This window comes from Cibotium barometz, chromosome 28 (assembly GCF_041138505.1).
Source record: "Cibotium barometz isolate CiBa-2024 chromosome 28, ASM4113850v1, whole genome shotgun sequence".
In the NCBI taxonomy this organism is placed as follows: Eukaryota; Viridiplantae; Streptophyta; class Polypodiopsida; order Cyatheales; family Cibotiaceae; genus Cibotium; species Cibotium barometz.
The window spans coordinates 32,655,337-32,670,673 of NC_141073.1; the positions used below are offsets into that span (position 1 = coordinate 32,655,337).

The window sequence follows — 15,337 nt, forward strand, 5'->3', positions numbered from 1 at the left end:
TAACCCAAACGAGACAATTGCTCCATTCCCTTGACACTCATGTGTCCCAACCGGCTATGCCACAGAAATTTCCGGCAGCTCGGTTGCATTTACATTAGCATGGTGACAAACACCTGCATGCATAAAGTAAAGAGTGTCCACCTTAGAGCCTCTGGCAACAACCAGTGAGCCCTTACTAATTTTCCACTTTCCACTACCAAATGTGGTAACATAATCAGCATCATCAAGCTGTCCAGTAGAAAGCAGATTCTTCTTGATCTCAGGCACATGCCTGACATCATGGAGCATAAGCTGTGAGCCATCTGAAAACACAAGCCTCACATCACCTCTGCCAAGAATCTTGCATGCATGGTTATCACCCAAATAAACCACTCCTTCATTGCCAGCAGTATACCTGACAAACAAGTCTCTGCAACCTGTGACATGAAAGGAGGCACCTGAATCAATGATCCATGAGTGCATACCATGACCACCTGTAAGAAGTGAATGGGCATCAAGTGAAGAAGTAAATAGGACCTCATCCTCACTGTCACCTGCATGTGACACATTGATTTCTTCAATCTTGACTCCACTTTTTCCCTTTGGCTTTACATCTTTGGCTTCATCTTTCTCTTTGTCTTTGCCTTTTCCCTTTTCCTTTTGATCATTTTTCCATTTGTAGCATTGCTTTTTAATGTGTCCCTTCTTACCACAATAATGGCATTCCAAATCCTTTTTGGAGCGAGACTTGCTCCTTCCCCTTTCTTGGCTTTTTCCCCTTTGCTGGGATCTCCCACGTGCATTCATTGCATTGGACTTTCCAACAGAGTTGTTTTTCCTGTTCATCTCTTCTTGAAGAAGAGCACCCTCAACATCTGCATATGACAGCATAGCATGCGAATTGCTAGTGGCTGTCCTGAATGTGTCCCAACTCTCTGGCAAAGTGCATAACAGAAAAGTGGCTTTGAACTCATCGTCCATTGCCAACTTTTGATTAATGACCTGGCTGACAATGCCATTAAACTCATTTAGATGGGCTGTCATAGACGCCTCTTCCTTCATCTGAAGACCTATGAGTTTCCTCAACCAATACACTTTTCTTGAGGCACTTTGTTGGGCATACAAGTCCTGCAATCTCTGCCACATTCCCCAAGCTGTCTTCTCTTCACGAATGCTGAAAAGTAATGAGTCTGACACAGACAACATGATAGTAGATCTCGCCAGCTCATCCATATCTTCCCACTCTTCAGCAGTGAGAGAAGCGGGCATTACACCCCTTTCTTTGATAGGCTTGTGCTGCTTTTTCTGGAGCAACACATTGTAGCACTGGGTTTGCCAAATATCATAGTTATGTGAGCCTTCAAGCTTCTTGATGTGAAGCAATGAAGAGCTCTCACCTGTGGTTGCCATAGCAATATGCAACCTGTCGATGCCTGACTCCCTGCAAAATGTGCAAACACTGCACCAAAAGCACACAAAGTGCTCACAATTGTTCTCCCAAGCTTTATCTCCCACTGCGGAAGCAAGAATGCAACTTTTCTCCCACTGTTTGTGATGAAATCACCAAAATCTGGTTGCTGCAGATTTTGGACAGCACCTTAAATGTGCTCTGTTGCCCTTCCAAAGTACTGTACAGCAGTACCAAGTGCTCACCAATGATGTACCAAACCTGTACCGGCAAGTACAGCAACTGAAATTGAACCTTTTGGTCACTCAAAACAGTGTACAGCCATGCCAAAACTTGCACAAAGCTGTGCCAAATCTGTACCAGCAAGTACAGTAGCAATAAATGCTCTCCTGGCTGTCCAAATGAGTGAAAATCAGACTTTTACAGTCCTGTACACTGCATACAACAGTCCCAAACAGAAATTGGGCAAAAGCCCCTTGACTGCAAGCTGATTTTCGAGGATTCAAGTCATAAATGTCTTGCCTGCTGCTTTGCCAAGCTCAACAAGCATACGAACTTGAAAAGCCCCTTGATTTAAGATCAATTTTTGATTATACATGGTACATTGACGCACATGAAGGCATCCAGAGTGTTCACGATGCTTCCCCCTGGCCACATATACATCAAATACATGAAACCCCCTTGATTTACAGGCACATTGAGTGCTTGTAAGGCATCAACACATTATCCACAGCATCAAATGCGATTGCCTGCATGCAAATCAACCAAATCGGCACAAAAGCCCCTTGATTTGCACTGCAATTTGCTGCAATTTTGCCCAAATGTGCGATTTTTCACATCATACAGCATGTATGAGTGCTTAATTGCACAATTACATCAAAAGCCCCAAATTTTGACATCCAATTTCCTGCAAATTGATCCTGATTGTGACCAATTTCCTGCAAATTGATCCTGATTGTGACCAATGTCCTGCAAATTGATCCTGGTTGTGACCAATGTCACCCAATTTTGCCAATTTTGCTCAAAATTAGCAATTCGATACCTGTATCTGCTCAATTGTTGATTGTACTTGCTCAATTGCAAATCCCAAAAAAAATTGAGGAAAATACCTTGTAATTTTATGATTTTTTCTCTGATTTGCAGGCGGGTTTTGTTGTTGCAGGAAAAGGGGTGATGATGCTGCTGTTGTTTTGTGCAGGTGGGGGGGGGGGGCACTTCTTGCTGCAGATTTGATGGCTGCTCCAATCGAGATGATGTACGGATGGCTGCTTTTGTTGATGGAGAAGCGCCTGTTGTGCTGCAGTTTGACGTAGGCCTGGGGCAGTCATGAAGAGCCTTTGTGCCTTCTAGTCGCCTGTGCGCCTATGCGCCTCTTACGCCTTGCCTGCTGTGCGCTTCGCTCGCCTAGCGCCAGCCTACATGATGGGCTCCCCCAACGTGTTGTAAGCCGTAAGCTAGTCGACGACCAACGCCTTTAGGCACTCACAGCCACGTGTCAGCGTTGAAAGCGCTGAAAGCGCTGGCCTCCTCGCTCGACGCCCGCTATGCTGCCTTCGCCGTCTCCGCCAGCAGCGCTAGAACTCCACGATTACACGCACCAGGGTTCTGGTTCGCAACGTGGCTGCACCTGCTGGGCAGCGTGGCTGTGCCTGGGCAGCAGCTGAGCAGCCCAGGCCTTCTTGACTGGCGCCCTGCCCTCTGTGCAGTACTGTGCGCTGCTTAGCACTCTCTTTCCTTAAAAGAAGATCAAATCTCAAACATTGTTGCGCTTCACTGCCAGCTCGACTGTGTGCTCCAGTTGAAGGCTCTGATACCAGTTGTGTGGGAGAGATGGAAGAACTAGGGTTAGAGTTCATTCATGTGGAAGACATACACAGAGAGAACAAGAGAGAGAGAGAGAGAGAGTTGTGGGGATAAGTCAACTCATCATATGAGTGTGTGACTCCCCTATCACACATGTATATTACACACTATAAGGGTGGGCATTATGCCTTTACCCCAATAGTAGATGATCAGGGCTATGTCTTATCTTTTCCTCAGGCCACTGCTTCCTATGCATTAGGAATGCATCATAGGTCTATATGGAAGAAGATTGCTGATTTATTACATCCTTTTCTACCTGTTCCTCCTGTGGCTGACACAGACAGGCTTACGGATTGGCAATTGCAACCCTCTGCTACATGCACTCATCCTGTTCCTCTTCCCGCCTTAACCTCCATCAAAGCTTACAGGCTTCTTCAGCCTGCTCCATGGATTCAGCAACATGCTAATTCTCTGTGGCATATAAGGAAGCCCCTCTCATGGTGGCGGAAGAATCTCGGGATTTTATGGAAGTGGAAAATGCCATTGAAACAAAGACTTTTTCTTTGGAGATGTATGACAGGCACATTGTCAGTGGGTGTCACACTTGCTAAACGTCGCATTGCACCATCCACATGTTTAAGATGTCAGGCTCCGTCAGAGACTGTTCTTCATTTGCTTTGGCACTGCCCGTGTTCTAGGATCCTCCTCAGGAGAATTTCATATTATCTTCGGCTCCGTTTCCCGAGTCACATATTTGGGAAACATTTCTAGGTCTTTGGTAGATTTATGAGGTCTTTGTCTCAATACTCACTATTTCTCTCTTGGGGGAGATATTGGGCTCTTTGGACAATCTGGAGTGAGCATAATTTGGCATACTTGGGTCGGCAAATTCACAAGTCATATGAATCTTTTCGAGCCTCATTGCGGCAATCCTTATATGATGCCTGCCATGAGGGTGATATGGATGCTTCTTGCATAGAGCTTTTCTTTTTATGTTTCTGATCTTTGGGATACTCTCCATTTTGGAGACCTCCCATCATGTAAATTTATGAGCATATAAATATATTGCACTGGATATTACCAAAAAAAAAGTGTGTGCGTGCGTGTGTGTTTGTGTGTGTGTGTAGGTTGGATATGAAAAAAAGATGAAAAAAGGGGGAAAAGGGGGTGAGACAGGCGGGCTAGGGAAGCGTGAAGCATGAGGCAAGTGGGGGAAGGGCAAGAGGAGCACGCGAGGATGGTAGAAGGGGTGTGCGACAAGAGGTCAAGGGGACACGCGCTGCAGGAGGGGGGGAGGACAGGAGGAGCACGAGAGGCAGGTGGGGGGAGAGCAAGGGGAACACGCGAGATTGGGGTAGGAGGGGGGGGTGTGTGGCAGGAGGCAGGCGTGCTGGAGAGCGAGCAGCAGAGCAAGCAACAGAGTGCGCATGAGAGAGAAAGAAAGAAAGAAAGAAAGAAAGAAAGATTTTATTAACGTCTTCTAGAGGCCGAACTCGGCCTATGAGACACATCAATGTACATCTGTCATATATCCTCTGGTATCAAGAAAGTAAGTAAAATGAACAAACAAAAGTAAAGCTGGAGAACTGAAGTAGAGAGAGAGAGAGAGAGAGAGAGAGAGAGAGAGAGATTATGGCAATAATTTTGACATCCGAAGGAGGCCAATGATAACCTTTGGTACCTAGCATTACAAAAGTCTCCCTCAACAAGTGAGCTCAAAATTAAAGCATGCACATAGAAGAAGAACCAATAGTAATTTTCTTCATCTTTTGTAGCTCGGCTTCCATAATTTTAGGTTTCCGTAATTTATCAAAAATCTTTGTCCAGAATGTGATAATGGCTTGATTATTGAAGCTTCAATCAATTCCTCAATTTGCACCATGTAGGATTAGAGTGCTCCTTGAAAGTTGTTATTGGGACAATAGCTATCTAGAAGGCCCCCTTTCCCTAATGTTTCCTTACAGTGTTCAACATCATGAGCTTCTACATAGACGAGGCTCCGCATACCTAGGTGAGCTAGCTATGCTAAACCTCCCCTGAAGAAGCTCATGTTGTCGTCGCAATCCGCAAAGTGGAAATTATAGTGGAAACTTCTTGTGTAGGTGAATCGAGATTCATCCATGCTTAAGAGGTCATCTCTAAGCCAAAGCCAAATTGGATTAGAGTCATATAGAAAGGGCAATGAGACAAACATGTAAAATCGCTTTCGATAAAAAATTTCGAGGAGCAAGCAAAGAGTTAAACTACAAGCTCTGTCAACTCAAATTCTTATTCTAAGATGCAATGTGCGCATTTGTTTTTATAGATGGAGAGTCAAAACGCTCTCCAAATGCACCATATGTCCACTCAAATTCTTATTCTAAGATGCAATGTTTTATAGAACATCTTAATAATACTATGATCAATATACTAACACCAAAACAATTATGACTTCCACAAAACCGAACCTCTATTTACACAATTTTAACTTATTTGAACTCCTTAGAATTGTCCTTGGAGATCGCCATGTTCTCTAAGTCCAGCTTGAAACATTCAAAAGAATAGTAACTTTTTATGTTAAGGAAAAAAAAAAATCCTTTCTGAAAGCAAGCATGTAATTTGCATCTTTAATGATTATAACCATCAGATACATCATACATCACGTTTGCTGAATCTTATGCCCGATTCATCACCGGACTTGGTAAGCAACTCAAAGGGTCCAGCTGATGGCGGGGTTGCAAAGTTATGGACAGATCGATGTACATGGGAAATTGCACAGTATCGCACTTGATACACGGTCACCAACTCATAATGCGAGACTGCCACCACCACTCCTTCCCCTGCTTACACCAAAAAGCAACACTAAAATTGCTGAGAAGAAACACATGACCCTATCTTTCAAAAGTACACTTCATAGATTGCACGAAACATACTAAACCAATATATACTTAGATGAATCCAGGATGATGCCCAAATTCACCTTTTAGAAACGTGCATGTTATATACTCATGGCAGTCATCCACAAGTCTATAAAACTATCAACTCCATTATGCATAGTACGACATCCCCACTAACGTCATCAGTGCCCAATAGTGGGTGTAGAACTTTGTATCAAGATATGTTCTCACACACGCACTCCACACACACACACACACATACTAAACCAATATGACCATGCAGTGGCCACAGGAAATTTAGGACTCCACCCAAAAAAACACATTTTTTCTTTTCAAAACTTGGCCATTGCCGCTATATTGAGGATGAGCCACAACACATTTTGACATGAAACCTCAAAAACCTCAAACTATTTGCTGTTAATAGATGTAGATCAGTACAAGCAAGCACGCACAAATGCATGCAGTGATACATCCATCTTACAATCTGTCATCGAGGAGACATGACTCAATATCCCACACCATAAGAGGGCTTGAGTACGACAAAGAGTCTCTTTTCGCTCTATTGTGGTTCCTTAAGCCTTCGTACCAGAATGCCTTAATACAAACACTTGTTTTGTACATCCATATTTACTATCCATGATAGTCAAGGTTTGTTCTCAAAAAGGGGGGCTTGGTGAGGCTCTGATTTCATAAACTTTAAAATCCCTTGTACATCCCTACAATCCAGTTTTCTATCTACCTATTCTTCTTGATGGTAAGATTACTTTCTGCCTCAAGCTCTATTTGTTCCAAAACAAAAACATTTAGTGCTGATCAAACCAATCCTCACATGCTCTTCCCATAAAGAAGATGCCTATTAGTGGAGCATGCCCTCTGGCACCAAGCACACTATATTCTCACCACACAAAGTCCAAGACTGACGGGTAAAATGCTTCAAAAAATTGTTACTTAGCAATTATGAGAACATTTATGATGAAAGAAGAGTACAACGCACTTACCATGTGTAACACAAAGCACATTCTCGTGTGGAAACATATCCGCAATGGCTTGAAATGTATCCACATACCTTTTGTAAGAGGCATCAAGAGTCTCTTGCCAATTGGGCAGCTGCAAAATATCAGAAAGAAGAAGAATTCAGAACCCTGCAACAAGCTCCTAATCAAGTTGCCAATTGTAGGAGAATCTTAGAAATAATACAGATAGACTAGAACCGACTGCAGCTCAAAGGTAAAGTAACAATCTTTCTCATCCTAGGGGCGGGGGGGGGGGGGGGGGGGGGGGGGGGGGGGGGGGGGGGGGCTTGAAAAATGAGCCATGCTTCCTCCATGCTTCTAAGGTCTATACAATGTAAAAATGAGCCTCACTTATAAAATCTATATAAGATTTGCAATAATCAAACAGTGGATCCCATGGCAAGAGTTCGTTAATCTCTCTAACTGGTCATGGGCTAACATAGTCCAACAAACCTCAATATTAGATGAGGGGGAGGGGGGGGGGGGGGGATTATATGAAGGGCAATGAGAAGGAGAAGGCTAAAGAGACAGCAAGAAAATGTGGTGGCTGCTGCTCTGACCTGGGGGTCTGCCTCTGAGAAGGTTTAACCAAATGTCCCATCGAATGACATCGGAGACATTGGTTAGGACGTCCTGTCACAGTAATCCTATGAGAGCGTATTGTACCCTCCCACTTGTAGGCAGTGGTCTCCAGGAAGTCCATGGAAGGGATTACAGCCACTTTAATGGATGGAATAGGTGACTGAAAAGAGACCAAAGATCGATGCAAACTGCTCAAGCACTCGGGGAATTCTGAACTCAGGAGGTAGCCCTGTAAAAGATATTTTCACTAGAAATCTAGGTACCTTGCACCCATCCTCGAAGCCATCAAGGTCAAAATCTGGATACCAAGGGACCAAGAAAATTAATATGTCACCAATGGAGAGAGGAAAGGGAAGTTGAACAAGTGTATGAAGATGGAACAATCATGAATGTTCCTTTTCCGAGAAGCTGAATATCTTCGATACGCCCATTCTGTATGACCAGGGAGGCTTGCAGCCAATCCCTAATCAAGGAGCAAGAGGGAGACTCGAGAGCAACCAATCATTCGTCCCAAAAGAGCTCTACTAAGATCCTGTCCCTAACACTTGCTGTTAAATCGTCGGAGAAAGAGATCGAAGGCATTCTCTTTCTATCTCTGTCACCAATGGAGAGAGGACACTGAGCCCCCAAGTGACACTGTAGAGCCGAATTGCAAGCCACCGGTCCCGGAAAGCGAGGCGGAGAAGTGGGTGAAGAGGCAGAGACAGCGATCACAGCAGCAGTAGAGACAGGGTCAAGGTCAGCAGAGTCAGAGACAAGATGCCAGTCAGCAACCCCAGACTAGACAGAGACAGGAGAGACAGCCTCAGAGACAGAGGCTGGTGTACAGGAGACTGGACACACATGCAGATTCTGGTTCGTCTGACCAGCCTCTTGGTCGTCCGCCGGATGATTGGAGTCCCCTATACCGGTTTCACCGAAACCACTTCCCGGTGACCTGGTGCAGACTCCCAAGTTTCTAGAGTCACAGGTTCCAGGGTGGAGCTGTAGAGACAGAGTCCCCCCCTCCAGCTATTTCTTCTCCCTCAGAGTTTCCTCTATCCATGAGTCTTCCTACTTATTTCTTCACACTTGGTCCATGGAGGATGCCTCTTTCTCAGCTCTCAAGAGGATCCCCACAGGTGGTGTGGGAAACACCGGAACTGGAGAGACCCAAAATAAAAGAATCTTTAGGGGGGTCCAAATATATAAGGGGGCACACGTGCATAGGTTGGGGCAGTTCCAACACATCTCTCCACCGCTCTCTCTCAGTTTCTCTGCTTATCCTGCTTCTGGCACACCATAGCCAAGCTTCTAGGGGTTGCACAACACTGGTATCAGAGGAAGGACAACCCTTCTGCTGTGTGGGAAACAACTTCGGTGCCATCTCTGAGCACTTGGTGCTCTGTTTCTTCTTCATAGCTCTGCACGGGAACCCTCCCTTACACACACGGAGAAGATCTCTGTTTTGGCTCCCGACTGCACCAAAATAGGTCGCCCAACTGTCCTAGACACGAATCCGGCTTCAAATCTCGCTTTCAACCTCTGTAGGGCGCCTGGGAAGTGCAGCACCACTTCCTTTTCAAGTCGTGCGCTATTGTTGTGTGTACAGGAAGAAGAAGAAGCTTTTAAGCTTCTTTAATAACCATATTGTTTTTTTTTTTTAATTGCCTTTGAGAGGGGAGCAATCCCACACAAAGCACAACGTTCCTTGCTTCAAGTCTCCCGGAAGGATACGGAGAGATCTACGGCGATTTTTCTACGGATAATCAGTGCCGGAATTCTTCAGTTTCAGATCAGAAAATCCCTGGCGAGAAATCTGAAATTCAACAAGCGGGACAAAGCATTTGCATGCGTGTTGTGAAGTGGTTTCGGGAATCAACCAACTTGCTCGAGTGGAGAATCTACGGTCCCCGATCTTAATTCTAGAGTTTTGAGTAGCATGCAAATATTTGCATATATGGTTGCAGTTGCCGAAGTCTACTAGCAGTCTTGAAGCCGATCAAAAATTTCGGAAGAGGCATCATCCGGAATCTAGAGCCCGAGCCTTACGTCCTTGTTAAGAAACTTAAAATTCCCCAACAACCCAGTGCTCATCAATATGTCGTCTCCATGATGCACGGAGAAGACAAAAAGGGATGGGACACAATAGTGTCCAATTTGTAAATTGACATCCACCTTTATGCTAAAAAAGTCTAAGTGCAAATTTTTTGCACAAGACGTCAAGCATCTTGGCCACATCATTTCCAAAGACGGAGTCAAGATGGATCCTGAAAAGGTGAGGGTCATTCTTAAATGGCCTGAACCAAAGAATTTAGAAGAGTTGCAGATCTTCTTAGTAATGTCTGGATTCTATCCTTGAAGGCGCCCCCTTTCCCCCGGCTGGTGGCGCTGTGTGGCATCAAAAACACCCTCGTTTTTCAGCAGGCTGGACAGCAGCCTATTGGCTGCGTTTTCTAAGCATACCCCCCTCTACAGTGGTGTGTTACCTCTCCAAGCCTCCCCCCACACTTGGCGCTTATTCCCCCAGCCTCCGGTGCTTCCATCCCAGCATTTTCAGCCCCTCTTCTGCGTTGTTTTGCTGCGTTTTGGTGGCTGTCCAGCAAGAAGAACTATGCGTTTTTCTTCTCCAACAGTGCACTCCCTCTCTCTTGCTTTCGCAAGGTTCATTCAGCCCTCCTTTGCCGCGTGGAAGGTGTTTTGCGACCCCGTTGCCCACTGTCCATCCCTGGACAACTGTCTTCTTCGGGTCCTTCATCGCCATCATCCTTATCTCTGCTCATCCGGGTCGTCTACTTGAGGTACGTGCTTGCTGTTTTCTTCCAGACAGAAGCCTTCTCTTGGCTGCGTTTTCCTCATCTTCGGGCTTTCGCCTGTTAGAAGTCATCTCCTGTCTTTACCAGACACCAGGGCCTCTGTTGTGGGTGTGCCCGCCCTTTGTAGGTGTTTTATCATTTTTCCTCACTCCCCATATTTTTCCCCCATTTTTCCCTATTTTTTCTTGGCTTGGGAGGCTGCCCTGTGATAGCAAGAGGACCCAGTTGCTTGCCGACTGCATCAGTATGCTTCTGTTCACACTCTAGAGCTGGCCGACTGGTCTGGACACGTCGTGTACCCTTTTATGCTGGCCGACTGCTGAATGCAGGTCATGGGCTCCCTTTGTGTCCTATCGACTGCCCTACAGCAGGCCGACTAAATGAGCTTTGGAAGCTCAGCTGAAAATTAGGGTTTCATGTGGGAGACATACACAGAGAAGAAGGGAGAGAGAGACAGACAGACATGTGGGGATAAGTCAACTCACAGTATGAGTGTGTGACTCCCCTATCACACATGTATACTTGCTCTAGTACACATAGTGCACTTAGTACATTAATAGTACTAAGTGTACTATGTACTATACAACTTATGGGCTAGTACACACTATAAGGGTGGGCATAATGCCTTTACCCCAACAACCTCCCACTTAAAGGCAAAGTGCCCTTAAATGAAGGAAAAGAAAAATCAGCATGTACATGATAATATACAAGGCCATATCAAGCCTGAAAGTGGCCTCATCCAATGCTCATCAAGTGTCTGCAATGAGCAAATCGCTCTGGAGGCAAACTCTTTGTCAACAGATCAGCCGGGTTGTCATCCGTATGAATCTTGACAAGCTGAATCAGCTTGTTCTCTATCACCTCTCTGATGAAGTGATACTTCACATCCACATGCTTCATCTTTGCATGAAAGACAGGGTTCTTTGCTAACTGGATGGCACTCTGACTGTCACAATGCAACAATGGAATATCCCCTGTATAACCCAAATCAACCACTAACCGCATGAGTATTTCAACGATTTTTTAAGATATGAAGTAATTTTGTACAATTGATCTCTTTGAATAAATCACATTGGAGAAGAAAAGAGAATTTAGAAAGAAAGGAGAGCTTGATTTAAGGACCCTACAAATCTTATAAAACAGCTTCAATAGATCTCTCTCTCTCTCTCTCTCTCTCTCTCTCTCTCTCTCTCTCTTTCATGAAATAGTTAAATAATGCCTCCTTGCAAGCCTCTGTGGCTGCAATATACTCGGCCTCTGTAGTAGATAAGGCAGTGTACTTCTGCATCCTGGATATCCATGACACAGCACCTCCTGTGAATGTAAACACATAACTGGTAGTAGACTTCCGATTATCTGGATGATCGGCATAATCCGAATCCGTGTAACCATGCACTAATGCATCCTGTTTGCCAAAGCAGATGCACATATCCTGTGTGCCCTTCAGGTATCTCATGACACCTTTCACTGCTTCCCAATGCTTCTTGCCAGGTTTGGCCATGTATCTAGTAACCACTCCCACTGCAAATGCAATGTCCGGCCTGGTAGCAACCATGGCATACATGAGACTGCCACAAGCTGAAGCATACGGAATCTTGGCCATATCAGCCCTGTCACTATCCGACTGTGGGCTGTCGATAGCACTGAGTTTCACATATGGAGGCAAAGGAGTACTAGTCTTCTTCCCCCCTTCCATATTGAACCTTTGCAAGACTTTGCCAATGTATTCCTTCTGAGACAAATACAACACATGCTGATTTCTGTCCCGAAGTATCCGCATACCCAAAATGTGATTTGCATCACCCAAATCCTTCATATCAAAGGTCTGATGCAGCCTCTTCTTCAAGGCATCCATCTCCTTACGAGATTTCCCGGCAATCAACATATCATCAACATACAAGATGAGGATCAACAGACTGCCATCCAAAGCTTTCTTGGTGTATAAGCAGTGATCTGTGTCACTCCTCCTGAAATCCTGGGATTTCATGAATGTATCCATTCCCTTGGTGCCTGTTTGAGCCCATAAAGACTCTTTTTCAGCTTGCATACAAGCTTCTCCTTTCCAGTCACTGCATAACCCTCTGGCTATTGCATATATATCTCCTCATGGAGATCACCGTAAAGAAAAGCAGTCTTCACATCCATCTGAATGAAATCCAGATCATCATGAGCAACCAAAGCTAAAACAGCTCTAAGTGTGGTCATTTTCACCACTGGAGAGAAGATCTCATCAAAGTCCACACCATATTCCTGCTTGAAGCCCTTAGCCACTAACCTGGCTTTGTATCTTGGCTTTGCATCAGGTGAAACTTTGAGCCTGTAAACCCACTTGCATGGCAAAACCTTCTTGCCTGAAGGCAAATGCACCAACTTCCATGTTCCATTTTTGTGCAGAGAATCCATCTTTGACTTCATAGCACGCTCCCAAAGAGCCTTGTCTGCCCTCTGTAAAGCCTCCTTATAACATGAGGGCTCCCCACAGTCAATGAGCATCAAGTAGTCAACCCCTGGAACAAACTTGTCAGGGGGTCTAGAGGGTCTTGTGGACCTCCGTACCCAATGACCATCATTTGCAGGTTGCTGTCCACCCTGCATATCACCTATTGGTGGCTCCTGTTCCATGCCATAAGGTTGAAAGATCATGCCCGGTATCTCCTCTAACTGTGGGATATCCATAGGGATATCTTCTGCCATCTCTGGCTGTCCATTTGGACCATTTCCAGCACCATTTAAGGGCTGGTTTTGTTGCTGTAATGGCTGATTTACAGCCCTTGGTTGTTGTCCATGATGTCCATCATCATCAAAGATGACTCTGCCAGGCTCCTGTTGCCTTGCAGACTCCTTATACATGCATGTTTCATCAAAAATGACATCATTGCTGCGTATAATCTTTCTATTCACTGGATCCCAAAGTCTATACCCCATTTCACCTCTGTCATCATATCCTAGGAATATGCATTTGTGAGACTCAAAATCAAGTTTGGTGCGTATCTCCCTACGTATATGCACGTACGCAATGCAACCAAACACTCTCAAGTGCTTGTATGACGGAGGCTTCCCTGTCCATACTTCCTCTGGCACTTTCCCACCAAGCCTCGTGTTAGGTGACCTGTTTATAAGATGAACGGCTGTCATAACAGCTTCAGCCCAAAAAACCATGAGGTAACGCAGCATGTGACAACATAGAACGGACCTTCTCCTGAATGGTCCTGTTCATCCTCTCTGCTGTCCCGTTTTGTGGAGGATCATAAGGAGTAGAGAGCTCCCTCTTGATGCCTTTAGCATCACAAAAGTCCTGAAACTATTTGGACATATACTCTCCACCATTGTCGGAACGCAAAGCCTTCAGTGTTTTGCCAGTTTGATTCTCAACATGAGCAACAAACTTCTCAAACACTGAGAATGTATCACTCTTCAAACGAAGAGGATAAACCCACACCTTGCGTGTGGCATCATCAATAAAAGACACAAAATATTTTGCCCCTCCCAAAGAAAGCTGAGGCATCTCACATACATCTGTATGCACAAGCTCTAACTGAGCATCTTTCTGTCCAAGAGCTTTCTTGTGGGGGCACTGGAGTTGCCTTCCATATATACAATGCTCACAAAACTGAAAACTTGAGAACTTTAGAGAAGGCAAGTAACCAAAACGAGACAATTGCTCCATTCCTTTGACACTCATGTGTCCCAACCGGCTATGCCACAGAGATTTCCGGCAGCTCGGTTGCATTTACATTAGCATGGTGACAAACATTAGCATGCATGAAGTAAAGAGTGTCCACCTTAGAGCCTCTGGCAACAACCAGTGAGCCCTTACTAATCTTCCACTTTCCACGACCAAATGTGGTAACATAATCAGCATCATCAAGCTGTCCAGTAGAAATCAGGTTCTTCTTGATCTCAGGCACATGCCTGACATCATGGAGCATAAGCTGTGAGTCATCTAAAAACACAAGCCTCACATCACCTCTGCCAAGAATCTGGCATGCATGGTTGTCACCCAAATAAACTACTCCTTCATTGCCAGCAGTATACCTAGCAAACAAGTCTCTGCAACCTGTGACATGAAAGGAGGCACCTGAATCAATGATCCATGATGAGTGCATACCATGACCATCTCCTGCATGAAGTGAATGGGCATTAAGTGAAGACATGAATAGGACTTCATCCTCACTGTCACCTGCATGTGACACATTGACTTCTTCAATCTTGACTCCACTTTTGCCCTTTGGCTTTGCATCTTTGGCTTCATCTTTGTCTTTGTCTTTTCCTTTGCCCTTTTCCTTTTGATCATTCTTCCATTTGTAGCATTGCTTTTTGAAATGTCCCTTCTTGCCACAATAATGGCATTCCAAGTTCTTTTTGGAGCGGGACTTGCTCCTTCCCCATTCTTGGCTTTTACCCCTTTGCTGGGATCTCCCACATGCATTCATTGCATTGGACTTTCCAACAGAGTTGTTCTTCCTGTTCATCTCCTCTTGAAGGAGAGCACCCTCCACATCTGCATATGACAGCATAGCATTTGAATTGCTAGTGGCTGTCTTGAATGTGTCCCAACTCTCTGGCAAAGTGCATAAGAGAAAGGTGGCTTTGAACTCATCGTCCATTGCCAACTTTTGATTGATGACCTGGCTGACAACACCATTAAACTCATTTAGATGGGCTGTCATAGACGCCCCTTCCTTCATTTGAAGACCTATGAGTTTCTTCAACAAATACACTTTGCTTGAGGCACTTTGCTGGGCATACAAGTCCTGCAATCTTTGCCACATTCCCCAAGCTGTCTTCTCTTCACGTATGCTGAAAAGTAAAGAGTCTGACACAGACAACATGATGGTGGATCTTGCTAGCTCATCCATATCTTCCCATTCTTCAGCAGTA

General features: G+C 45.0%; 1 protein-coding gene and 1 pseudogene across 2 annotated transcripts in view; both read right to left on the reverse strand.

The window, feature by feature from the left end:
• Nucleotides 1–15,337, reverse strand: part of LOC147622754 (uncharacterized) — a 72,658-nt gene that overhangs the window by 38,516 nt on the left and 18,805 nt on the right. The window contains exons 3-4 of one of the 2 annotated variants that reach the window (XM_086822382.1): nt 7,065–7,173; nt 5,828–6,009 (exon numbers count right to left, since the gene is read on the reverse strand). In XM_086822382.1, coding sequence (XP_086678508.1) covers nt 5,828–6,009; nt 7,065–7,173 — 291 coding nt within the window. Of the gene's footprint in view, nt 1–5,621; nt 6,010–7,064; nt 7,174–15,337 lie in introns of those variants that run through there. The other variant, XM_086822383.1, reaches the window with a different exon arrangement.
• On the reverse strand, nt 7,570–8,159 carry LOC147622755 (uncharacterized; annotated as a pseudogene).